At 40.7% G+C, this 13,202-nt stretch overlaps 1 protein-coding gene across 1 annotated transcript; it reads right to left on the bottom strand.

Moving 5' to 3' along the window:
* Nucleotides 1-2,508: 2,508 nt before the first annotated feature.
* Nucleotides 2,509-11,436, bottom strand: LOC132829806 (taste receptor type 1 member 1-like). The gene is made up of 5 exons (XM_060847170.1): nucleotides 11,173-11,436; nucleotides 9,365-10,159; nucleotides 4,917-5,129; nucleotides 4,433-4,619; nucleotides 2,509-3,437 (listed from the first exon to the last, which is right to left on the bottom strand). Exons 1-5 carry the CDS (start codon nucleotides 11,434-11,436, stop codon nucleotides 2,509-2,511), a joined length of 2,388 nt encoding a protein of 795 aa, XP_060703153.1.
* Nucleotides 11,437-13,202: the final 1,766 nt, after the last annotated feature.

Here is a 13,202-nt window from a genome sequence, read left to right as displayed (position 1 = left end):
GAGATGAACATCAACTGCGCCTGGAGGATCATCAACTCGGTGAAGGACGCTCTCTGGGTGGTCCGAAACCTGTTTGTTTTCCAGCTGAAGGAGTTGACCCCGACTGAGTGTTGCAGACTGGCACATTCCAAGGTCCAGGACTACATGTTGAGGGACGCGCTGAAGCTTGGGGCAGCTGCCGCCAAGGCGCGGTGGGGAAAGACCACCGTTTAACATCTGCCTGCCTAAAGAAGAACAGGGGGCCCATGCAGTCGTTTGGGCTCTGCTGACGTCTCAACTAAATATATGGGCATATGAGTGAGAAATGCACAGACCTGTATGTAATAATGATAATTTCTGATCTGTGTTGACATATGTATGGCATGACCAAATGTACAGACCATCAAATTATTTTATGAATAAAGTATATTTTTGAAATTTAAAAAAAATGAAAGTACAGTGTAAGTTTTCACATGTATATTGATGTCTCAGATGAATGTAAAATATTCTGTGACACTCAGCAGAGGCAGGGAGGGAGGAGTGTGAGGGGTTGGGTTCTTTCTTGTGTATTACTCAATTTCTATCTAGTAATTTCCCAAATTACTACAGAAAATGCACCTCCAGGCTGTTAAATCTTTGCAATGCCCTGCGGTAATGAATGCTACATAAATACAAGTCTGCATTTCTTTTATATTATTATGAATACTGCACTTTTTGCGAATGTACTGTGGGAAACCCAGAATGTTTGACTCTAAGTTTTAAAAAGCAGAACATCAGACCAGGATGAACAGGTTAAAATTATTTAATCAAATTTATTTGGAGAACTAATGATACGCAGAAGCAGAAAGATGTTAAAGTCTAATAAACAGCAAAAACTTACATTTTGAAAGAATCATTACATACTGACTGTTACCTCTCAGTATTTTACAGGGTTTGAGAGGGGGAGCAGGGAAGGATAATCTATTGAAGGGTCTCAGATTAGCCTTAATTTAAGTCAGTAAGGACTCCCAATTTGCAAATTACATAAATATAACAAGGCAAAAATCAAGCAGTGCAAAGATTGATCTATATGGAAGGGTGACTAAAGATATTTAGATGGAGGAGTTCTACAAGATAAGGGAAAAAGCAATGAAGGAACAATCACAATGGTGGTGCAGAAAAAGTCAGCATTAAAATTTGATCTCCTGTCAGAGGAACTCAAACTTACAAAAGATAATAATTATTGCAGAAGAAATGTATGTACTTCTGGGCACTGACTCTAGGGTCTTACTGAGGCCTTAAGCCATTCCATCTCACTAATTCTCCTCCTTTGCAACACCACCACTTGAGCCTAGTATAGGTCACCTTTCTAAAATATCCCCCGAATGTAGTGTGGTGTGAAATTTGGCTGATTGTGCCCCTGTGGAGTATTGTGAGATGTTTTCTTGCATCAGCAGTGCTACATAAATGCAAATTGTTGTTGCCTGTTAACAACCCAGCATGTGCTAGTATCTCCTCTACTTTTTGTCATTAACATAAATGATTTGGATGCGAGCATAAGAGGTACAGTTTGTAAGGCTGCAGATGACACCAAAATTGGAGATGTAGTGGACTGCGAAAAGGGTTACCTCAGATTACAACAGAATCTGGACCAGATGGGCCAATGGGCTGAGAAGTGGCAGGTGGAGTTTAGTTCTGATAAATGCGAGGTACTGCATTTTGGGAAAACAAATCTTAGCATGACTTATACATTTAATGGTAAGGTCCTAGGGAGTGTAGCTGAACAAAGAGATCTTGGAGTGCAGGTTCATAGCTCCTTGAAAGTGGAGTCGCAGCTAGATAGGATAGTGAAGAAGGCATTTGGTATGCTTTCTTTTATTGGTCAGCGTATTGAGTACAGGAGTTGGGAGGTCATGTTGCAGCTGCGCAGGATATTGGTTAGGCCACTGTTCGAATATTGCGTGCAAATCTGGTCTCCTTCCTATTAGAAAGATGTGAAACTTAAAAGGGTTCAGAAAAGATTAACAAGGATGTTGCCAGAGTTGGAGGATTTGAGCTACAGGGAGAGGCTGAACAGGCTGGGGCTGTTTTCCCTGGAGCATCAGAGGCTGAGGAGATGAACCTATAGAGGTTTACAAAATTATGAGGGACATGGATAGGATAAATAGACAAAGTCTGTTCCCTGGGATCGTGGAGTCCAGAACTAGAGGGCATAGGTTTAGGGTGAGAGGGGAAAGATATAAAAGAGACCTAAGGGGCAACTTTTTCACGCAGAGGGTGGTACGTGTATGGAATGAGCTGCCAGAAGATGTAGTGGAGGCTGGCACAATTGCAACATTTAAAAGGCATTTGAATGGGTATATGAACAGGAAGGGTTTGGAGGGATATGGGCCGGGTGCTGGTAGGAGGGTCGAGATTGGGTTGGGATATCCGGTCGGCATGGACTGGTTGGACTGAAGGGTCTGTTTCCATGCTGTACATCTCTATGACTCTATGAGAAACCCGGAAAACCATGATAGATGATGTGAAGGACATCACATTTGATAAATGCTATGGTTGAGGAGTTTCCCTGTTCCTGGTGTATTGTTGGATACATGTTTGGAAAAACGCAGTGGTGTTGCGCTCTGGTTTGAGGAGGATGATGTAACATTTTGGAAAGAAATACCCGATAGTGATGGAATAGGTATTCAGAAGAACAACAGCTGCTTCAATACGAGATACAAAATTGTTCGGACTGGCGAAAATCACCAAAAACAGGAAGATCCAGGAAATCAAGACCACTGCCATGCTGAAGGCGATATATTTAGCCTCATTGTAGTTTTTGGGAAGATCCTTACTCAGGTAGGAAAACATAAAGCAAAGCAAACATAGAAAAACAGGTCCACAAACAGACAGGAGTGAATAAAGAAGATTTGTGGGACCACACAACAGAATGCTTTCAGTTTTGGAAATATCATTGATCTTCTCAAAAATTGGAATCTTAGAGAATATCCATGAGAAGGATGATATGAGCTCAATAACAGTCATTGTAAATATAAAGATGTACTGCCCATTGTATTTAACCCAATAATTATAAGCTTTTGGCAACTTGCTAGCCATTTTGAAGATGAGCACAAGCTGAAAAGATCTCACGAGTAGACATGCCAGGCAAGTTGTGTAGCCCACTGTAAATAACAGCTTCCTAGTGATACAAATCCCAGGACCAGGTTCCCCAATGAAGGAATACACGCTGCTGCAGCTGACAAATAATGCCAATAAAAGGACAAAGCACAACTTCCCTCCTGCGGCCTTGACAATGGGAGTGTCAAAATAAATGACAAAGGTGGCACCAATCAATACTTTCAGAATCAGTCCAAATCCTGTTACCAAAGCTATCACAATAGAAATATTCTCATTCCATCTCAGGTACATCGTAGATCTATTATGGCAAATCATGCTCTTTGAGGGTGACCACTGGTTTAAGTCACAAGGTATACACTCTGTAAAAGAAGATAAAAGAACTTTCACGAGCAAGAAGTTGGTCTGATTTTTTCCATTGCCTAAGTAACAATACATCATAACATAGCAAAGCACATCGAATTTGCTTTACACCAAACAGGAATTGTGAGGAGAGCTATAGAGGTTATCATAATTTGGGTTAAAGATGATTTTTCAGGAGAAATTAGAAGGCAGAGAACTGAGAATTAAATTGTGTTGGAGGTGGAGTTAGGATATGAGAATTCTAGTGGCAAAGACCATACAGCCTCTGCCAGTAAAGTGGAATGGAAAGTTTGAGAGAAATCATCGGATTCTGGATTCAGAACAACCCGAGTGTTGTGGGGTGCGGTGGAATGCTGGAGAAGGTCACAGAGGTAGAGTGAGACAAGGTGACTCTGAAACCTGTATGTTAGTGATGAGGAGTCAGGTCTGAAGTGGGTGGTAGTACCTGGATACGCAAAAGTTTTGGATGTGTTGGAATCTACAGAGGGGGAGGTTAGGAAGTCAGTAAGAATTGTGTTGGAGAAATCAAGTCTGGAGGTGGGTTAAATTATGTGTTTCCATTTTAATGAAGTTCCCTGATGTTTTATTAGGTATTAAATACTGCAGGCATGGAACAGAGGCCAAAAGCTGAAGAAAATTTGATTAATGCTTGAAAGAAGATACAGAAGAGGGTAAATGAATGCAGTCACTGTGGATTGGTCTGTTTAAAGAGCTCATTTTAATGTAAGTGTGATGGGCTGAATGGCCTCTTTCTGTGATGACATTTCTAGGTCTCTGCAATCTTTTGAATTGGATCAAAATTCCTGACAAGTTGTGTAAACTTGTCAATAAATCTGTCCAGGAAAGTCCTTTGTTTCTGCTGCATTCCAGAAGGGACTGGCTAAGACTGGGATTTTGTCTATGAGACAAATTGGAAAGAGGATTATATGTTATGAACAGAGGGAAGCATGCCCCTAACATTGCTTATCCCCACCACCCCACCTCCCATCCCTGCCTTCCATTCCTTTCTCTGGCCCCTTTCTGACAGAAACCATCTTGGCAGGAACTGCTTTATACAAACCACTTTCATTCTGGAATGTTCCCTCAACACAATCCTTGCATATGAAGCAACATGTTTGGAAACCAACGGTAACTTTTATCTGGCCAGGTTCACATTCCACGGAACAGTTTGAAGTAGGAATCTGTTTGGAACAAGACAATAGTGATTACAAATTTTAAAAACAATCAGTTTTATATGTTAACTCTTTGAAGAGATATCAATTTTCCCAATGGTTCAGGTGGCTTTAATCTCTTAAAAATCAAATAATCTCTGTGTTTAGGCCAATGGCTGCTTTACAAGATCCTTGAGGGCCAAAGATGTCTCACATCACCCCAGCAAGGGTCAGCATCTTCAGGAGGTGAGAAAGAAATCAAGAAAGGAAGTATTATTTTGAAAGAAGAAACAGGTCTCAAATCAAGTGAGAACTCAGCTAGATTACCTTGCCTTCTTGTGAATTCCATTTGATCAAGGAGCCATTAATTTGAAGCCGTCCAGGTTTGGACTTGTATGATCCAATTGCTGTGAAGGAAACGACCTCATTTTTCCAATCCCAGTAAATGATGTCATATCCTGTTGGAGGGTTTCCATTCTCATCAAAAGAAATTGGCATTCCGTTTAGGGAAAAATTGATTGTCTTCAGAGTTTCAAGAAGCTGGAAGCGGAGACAAGGATAGGGTCAGCTGAAGGGCTTTAGGCAGCTTGGCTATTCAGATAAAAATTAGATGGTCAATAACACCTCAAATTGTCATGTAGCTTGTGAGCTCCTTTCAGAATGCCATACTCCATCCATGGTCTACATAAGACCAGAGAATGTCTCAAATAATCTCAAAGTAAAAAAATCACACAACACCAGGTTATAGTCCAACAGGTTTAATTGGAAGCACTAGCTTTCAAAGCACTGCTCCTTCATCAGACAACCACCACTCCAAAAGCTAGTGCTTCCAATTAAACCTGTTGGACTATAACCTGGTGTTGTGTGATTTTTAACTTTGTACACTCCAGTCCAACACCGGCATCTCCAAATCATCTCAACTAATCTCAGTATTCTGGGGCTTCTTAAAAAGACACATATTCACAGGCTGCAAGAACCAATCCAAACTCATTAGTTATTGTTCTTACATATTCAGCCAAGTGGTTTGCTAGGATATTTCAAAGGGGAGTTAGGAGTGCAGTGGTTTTAGGGTCACACGTAGACTAAACCAGGAGAATTTCTTTCCCTAAATAATGAACTAAATGAATACTTGCAAGAATTTGGCAAGTTTGTGGGTCCTATTGATAATTCCAACTTTTAATTCTAGAACTTCCTTTCATTGACTGAATTTTAATTTCCCTAGCATGATCTCAACAGATATCTGCAGATCAATAGTCCAGCTCTCTGGATTATCCATCCAGGAGCACAACTATTTTAATATTGTGCAAGTGTAGGGCAATCCAGCAAAAAAACTTGGAGTTAGCCAGTTTTGAGAAGATTTGTAGCTCAGGTTGAGCTTCTGGGTGTAAGTTTGCTCGCTAAGCTGGAAAGTTCACTTTCAGATGTTTCGTCATCATACTAGGTAACATCATCAATGAGCCTCTGGTGAAGCACCGGTGTTGTGTCCCACTTTCTATTTATGTGGTTATGTTTCCTTAGGCTGGTGCTGCCAATTTCTGTGTTGGTGATGTAATTTTGTGTTCTTTTTCTCAGAGGGTGGTAGGTGGGATTCAAATTGATATGTTTACTGATAGAGCTTTGGTTGTAATTCCATGTTTTTATGAATTCTAATGCATGTCATTGTTTGGCTTATACTAGAATGGATGTATTGTCCTAGTCAAAGTGGTGTCCTTTCTCGTCTGTACAAAAGAATACTAGTGATAGTGGGTCATATCTTTTTGTGGCTAATTGATGTTCATGTATCCTGGTAGTTAGTTTTCTACCTGTTTATCCAATGTAGTGTCTGTTACAGTTCTTGTAAGGTATTTGTAAATGACGTTTGTTTTGCTTGTTGCCTGTATAGGGTCTTTCAAGTTCATTAGCTGCTGTTTTAGTGTGTTGGTGGGTTTGTGGCTACCATGATGCCAAGGGGTCTGAGTAGTCTGGCAGTCATTTCTGAGATGTCTTTGATGTAGGAAAGTGTGGCTTGGGTTTCTGGGCACGTTTTGTCTGCTTGTTTTGATTTGTGGTTGAGAAATTGGCACTGTGGTCATTGGGTACCTGTTCTTTTTGAATATGCTGTATGGATGATTTTCCTTTGCTGTTCATAGTTCCTCTGTACTGCAGTGTGTGGTGGCTCATTGAAATAATGCTCTAATGCAACTGTGTTTGTGTTGGAGTTTCCATTCCGAATTGCTAGTCATTGGCTGCAGTCAAAAGCACAAGTTGAGTGGTGCGTCTGGATTCTTTTATTCAGCCCTTCATGAAAATGGACAGCTTTGGCATTTGTTGCTCATCCCTAATTGCTCCTGGACAGATGATGGTGACTGCACATTCTGTGTGGTGAAAAAACACCCATCGTGCTGTTAGTGTTCCAGAATTCTGAGCCAGTGACAATGAAGGAATGGTGATAAAGTTCCAATGACTGGTCACGTGTGCAATTTGCATAGAGTGCAAGTTGCAGATCATGGAATTTCCACATCTTTGTATTCCTTGCCCTTCTAGGTGGTAGAGGTTGAATGTCTAAAAGGAGCCGTTCAAGGAGACTTGGTCAGTTGCTGCAGTTCATCTTGATACCTCCACTATCGATTGTAGAGAGCATGAATTATTACAGTGCTGACGACGTGTTGATCAAATGGGCTGCATTGTCCTGGATATTGTTGTGTGTCTTGAGTGTTCTTGGACCCGAATGCATCCAGTCAAGCAGAGACTAATTCCTCACACTCTTGATGTGCACCTTATAGTTGGTGGAAAAGTTAGTTGTGCTATTCACCAAGGGATTTGCAGTGATTATTTGACCCACTCTTGTAGCCACAGTACTTGTGTGGTAAAAACAATGACTGCAGATGCTGGAAACCAGATTCTGGATTAGTGGTGCTGGAAGAGCACAGCAGTTCAGGCAGCATCCAAGGAGCAGTATTCGTGATGAAGGGCTTTTGCCTGAAACATCGATTTTACTGCTCCTCGGATGCTGCCTGAACTGCTGTGCTCTTCCAGCACCACTAATTCAGAATACTTATGTGGCTTGTCCAGTGAAATTTCTAGTTAATAATAACCACCGGGACATCGATTATGGTGGATTCAACAGTGGCAAGGCTGTTAAATGTCAAAAATAGATATTTAAATTTTCTCTTGTTGGAAGGCACTTGCAGCTGCTGCCATTGTTTTTCCTCTTGGCAGAAGCCACAGGTTTTGAAGCTGCTTTCACGGGAGACTTGGTGAATTATTGCAGTGCAGCTTGTAGATGGTACACACTACTGCCACTGTAAATCGATGGTGGAGGGAGTGAATGTTGGAGGTTGTGGGTATGGTCCAATCAAGTGGGCTTCTTTATCCTGGATGGCATTGAGCTTCTTGAGTGTTGTTGGAGCTGCATCTATCCAGGCAAGAGGGGAAATCCCATCACACTTCTAACTTGTGTCTTATAGATGGAGTTGAGTATAGGGGAGTCAGGAAGTGGATTACTTGCTGCAGAATTCCTAGCCTCTGACTTGTTGCTTCAGTCATGATATTTACGGTGAATCAAGTTCAGCTTATGGTCAAGATAACCCTGATGTTGGGGATTTAGTGATGGAAACACCTTTGAATGTCAAAGGGTGATAGTTAGATCCCTCTTGCTGGTGATGGTCATGTCCTGGCATTTGGATGGTGCAGAACCATGTCTTGATTAAGTTGCTAGATGATGGAATTCTAGCCCAGTGTAGATGTTTCCAAGACACGGCTTTCAGGATGAGAAGAGGATCAGGATCTGATTCAATCATCATTCCTGTATTCACTGGCATATATTGGCTCAGATTAAACTTCACATGGATTTTAATTTTCTCATCCTTGTTCTCATTTCTTTATATGGCCTCAATCTTTCCTATCTTTGTAATCCTATTCAACCCCTCAGCCCTTTGAGATTTCTGCTCCCTGCCAATTCCAGCCCACCTTAGAAACACATTGCTCAACTGTTGGTAATGTTGCTTTGAGCTACTGAGGCCTTAAACTCTGTAGTTCCCCACCAAAACTCCTCTGTCTCTCCATCTGTTACTTTATCTTTAAGATGCTCCAAAAAACCTACTTCTTTGACCGTTTGCTGTGACATACTTTTTGAGGATGAAACAATTTGTGTTTGAAACTGTTCTTGTTTAGCACCTTGGAAGAGTTTACAATGTTAAAGGCACTACATAAATGCATGTTGATGTTGTTGGGCAGTGAATTGAAAAGGAAGATTCGAGCAGAGCCCATCATATTCTTGATAACACTATTATTATTCCACAATGAGTAATGATTAGTTAAACTGGAAATATTGAAGATAAAAACACTGGGTGGTAAGTGGGATGCCAACCTGTTATCACTTGCTTTGTGCCACCACATAGAAACAAGATTTACTGGCAATGATTCATGAGAATATTCATAAAATCCCTACAGTGTGGAAACAAGTCCACATTGACCCACTGAACACCCATTCACCTACTACTCTTCATTTCCCCTAACTAATGCACCTAGCTTACATATCCCTGAACACTGTGGACAATTTCACATGGCCAATTCACCTCATCTGCACATCTTTGGATTGTGGGAGGAAACCAGAGCACCCGGAGGAAACCCACACAGACACCAAGGAGAATGTGCAAACTCCACACAGACAGTCACCCGAGGTTGGAATTGAACCCAGGTCCCTGATGCTATGGGGCAGCAGTACTGACCACTGAGCCAACTGTGCCACCCTAAATATTGCTGAAATTAGAGTTTGTACTTAGTAATTTTCTAACCTGCCATGGGAAGGCACCTTCCTTCTTGCAGTTTCCTGAATCACATTGAAGTAATCGATGTAGACCATGGGCTGCAGCATACACAGCAGAGTACACATTAAACTCAATGCGCCACTCTGAATACTCCAATAGTGACTTGACACCATCAGTCTTGCATGGGACGCATTGGTTATAGGTGGCCATGAAGGTATTATCTGTGCAGTCTCGCCTTTCCTGCTGTGGATCAGTGTAGTTTATGCTTTGTTTCATACCAGAATTTAAAGTAATGATATCCCTTAATACAAATTCATTGTATCCTGGCATGTGGCCCTGCATTACTGCAATCCCTAAGATAGTGCCAATTGTCTTAATGTTGGGAATTGCTGAAAGTCTTCTCTTGATAGATATAGCTTCACTTAAAATCCAGACTTTTCCAGTGATGTTCATAGCCACCACCACCTGGAAGAAATATTCTGCATGCTGGATGTCAGTGAACATGACGACAACATTGACATTATTGGCAGTGATGGTGTCAATAATGTTGATGATTTCCTGCTTTGACTCTGATTCATTCTGTGGGATTGTGCCATAAGACGCCACACAGATTCCCACTGCATTGGCACTCGAGATAACTTTGCGTTTTCCAGTCTCCCCATAGTCACTGCTGCTTCCAATCACTGTGATCCAATTCCACCGAAACTTCTGGATCAATAGAACAATTGCTTCAATCTGATTCTCATCATTTGGGATGGTTCGCATAAAATTAGGATATTCTGTCTTGTCACTCAGTTCCTCGCTGGAGGCTCCATAGCTAATCTGCAATGGAAAGACGCAATCAGTCATTTTATATCTAATTCACCATCCAATACTTCCAACACAAATATGTTGGTGATTGATATTAAGTCTGTTTAACTCATCAACTCTGGGCTCACTGGCTTCCAATCCAACAATGCCTTGATTTTAAAATGACCATTTTTGTTTTCAAATCCTTTACTTTCTCTTTCTGTCTCTGTTATCTCTTCCAGTTCACTACCACCAGGGAAAATGGCAATGGAATTAAATTAGTTAGAAATGCCAATGTCCTGCAAATGCATGTTTTTTTTAAAAGCCCTAAAAATCACCCTTCAGGTCATTTCTGTGACCCTCCAATTCTGACCACTTGTGTATTGTGTGTTTCCTTCACAGTACTGTTGCCTTCAGCTGTCTTAGCCCCAAACTCTTTGATTTCCTCCCAAAACCCCTCAGTTTATCTCTCTTTCCCCTTCACAATGCTCATTACAAATTACCTCCTGACTTTGTACTTTGTTGTGTGATCCAATATCTCCTGATGTTTTTTTAAAAAAATCATTGACTGGATGAGGGCGTCATTGGCTGGGCCAACATTTATTGCCCACCCTTAATTGCCCACAGCGCAGTTAAGAGTCAACCATATCCCTGTGGGTCTGAAGTCACATGTAGACCAGACCAATTTCATTCCCTAAAGGACATTAGTGATTCAGATGGGTTTTTTTTTCCTGACATTCAACAATGGATTCATGGTCATCATTAGACTCTTAATTTCTGACTTTTAAAAAAAAAATCATAATTGACCAAGGTAGGAATTGAACCTAGAAGCATTACCTGGATCTTTGGATTAATAGTCCAGGGATAATACTGTGAAGCCATTACCTCCCTGTGATGTGTCTCAATTTGAAAATGCTCCTCTGAAATGCCTATATACTTGGCATATTAAAGGCATTATATAAACGTATTTTGGTGTTGTGCTTATTGAAAGGTAAGGGAGTCTGAGAGATCAAAAAAATCCAAGAAAACAATTGGTGTAACTTTACCTGAGGAACATCGAACAACCTGACAATGTTGGCTGTGATGATAGCAGCATCTGATTTCAATGGACCAATCAGGACTGAGGCTAAAGATTGATATCTGCGATCAAACTGGTCTGTTTCCACCACATGTTCTGGAGGTCTTGACACAAAAGCAAATGATCCCTGGATATCGATGGTAATTGCACAATCATCAAATATCTCATACCCCAGACTGACGTTTGGCAGAAGAGAGCTCGAGTTGTTTATCTCCTCAACTGCGAACCTCATGGTTTCAAAAAGTATATACCCGTTATCGGAAAACCTAGTGAAATATTTTAAAAACAAATGTTATTTCCAAATATCATACTGGTTTGTCAGTGCTGGAAGTATTAATAAGGAAGACAAGCCTGGTTGACCACTCAATGACTACCAAGAATTTCATTGTAGAGAATGTAAGGATTAGGTGATTTAGATGAGGGAACTCAATGCAACATCTCAAAATTTGCAGGTGACACAAAGCTGCGTGTAAGATTAGATTAGATTACTTAACAGTGTGGGAACAGGCCCTTCGGCCCAACAAGTCCACACCAACCCTCTGAAGAGCATCCCACCCATACCCATTCCCCTACATTTATCCCTTCACCTAACACTACGGGCAATTTAGCATGGCCAATTCACCTAACCTTCACCTAACCTAACCTAACCTAAGCTGTGAGGCAGACGTGGAGATATTGCAGCATTATTTGGACAGGCTCAGTGTGTGGGCAAATGCCCGGCAGATGCAGTATAATGTGGATAAATATGAGGTTATCCATTTTGGTCGCAAAAACAGGAAGGCAGATTATTCTTGAAAGGCCGAGAGAGGGGAATGTTTAATGAGACCTAGGTGTCCTCTTGCACCAGACAGTGAAAGTAAGTGTGCAGGTGCATCAGGCTGTAAAGAAGGCAAATGACGTGTTGGCCTTCATAGCAAAATGATTCAAGCACAGGAGCAAGGAAATTTTGCTACAACTGACAAGGCCACATGTGGGATATTGTGTGCTGTTTTGCACTACTTATCTGAAGAAGGATGTTCTTGTTTTGGAGGGAGTGCAGTGATGGTTTACCAAGTTGATTTCTGTGATGGCAGGATCGATGTATGAGGAGACATTGAATTGCTTAGAATTGTATTCACTAGCATTTAGAAGAATAAGGGGAGATCTCATAGAAACCTATAAAATTCTTACAGGTTAAATGAGGAAGGAGTGGATGAGTCCAGAAACAAGATCCTTGTTTAAGGATAAGGGTCAAACTTTTAGCACTGAGATGAAAAAATTATTCAGCCAGAGAATGGTGAGCCTGTGAAATTCACTACCACAGAAACATTACGTGTTTTCAAGAAGGAGATAATTATAACTTCTGTGACTAAAAATATAATTGGAGAAGATGGGATTAGAGTATTGAGCTCAAAGATCAGCCATGATCATAATGAAAGTTGGAGGGTGTGATGGCTTGTGCTTGATAGTTAGCCTGATATCAATTACTCAGTGCTGGAGAATTCTTATCTTAAATGGTTGAGATAATAGGGAATGACAGCAACAAAACTGTAAATTGTTAAAATGGTAAACCAATAGAGTAGAAATGTTATTAGAATTAGACTGTGAGGAGATTCTACAAGTTGAAAGTTAAAAAATACATTTATATAAAACCTTTTATCACAACAGATATCATAAAGTACACTGCACTACTTAAGTACATTTGGAATGTGGTCACTGTTGTAAAAAACATTTGTTCACAGTAAGCTCCCACATTAAGTGTTATAATGACCAGATCACCTGTTTAATTTAGTTAAAAAAGGGAAGAGATGTCTCATCACATTGTACCCATAGGAGTAGCATTTTACAGCCAAATAAGTACTTTTGCAATGTAGTCTTACGAGAATATGGCAGGCAGCTCTTACAAACAGATAAATGCGTAAGAGATGCAACAGATACATTCAGAGAGGTATTGAAAGCTTTACATAATCATTTCAACCTCAGAATTAATACAACTATATAAAGGATTATTTAACTGAA

The sequence above is a fragment of the Hemiscyllium ocellatum genome, chromosome 30 (genome assembly GCF_020745735.1).
Source record: "Hemiscyllium ocellatum isolate sHemOce1 chromosome 30, sHemOce1.pat.X.cur, whole genome shotgun sequence".
In the NCBI taxonomy this organism is placed as follows: domain Eukaryota; kingdom Metazoa; phylum Chordata; class Chondrichthyes; order Orectolobiformes; family Hemiscylliidae; genus Hemiscyllium; species Hemiscyllium ocellatum.
The sequence above is the reverse complement of the archived record's forward strand: the minus strand, read 5'-3'. Positions and strand labels throughout refer to the sequence as shown.

What these genes read in the sequence shown, in the direction of transcription:
- LOC132829806 (XM_060847170.1), bottom strand. Translation starts at nt 11,436, where the DNA reads ATGAGGTTCGCAGTTGAGGAGATAAACAACTCGAGCTCTCTTCTGCCA. An exon ending in GGAATTCACAAGAAGGCAAG is followed by an intron (nt 4,620 to 4,916) that starts GTAATCTAGCTG and finishes TGTTCCAAACAG; the next exon opens with ATTCCTACTTCAAACTGTTC. An exon ending in GCCAGAGAAAGGAATGGAAG is followed by an intron (nt 3,438 to 4,432) that starts GCAGGGATGGGA and finishes CTTCTTTTACAG; the next exon opens with AGTGTATACCTTGTGACTTA.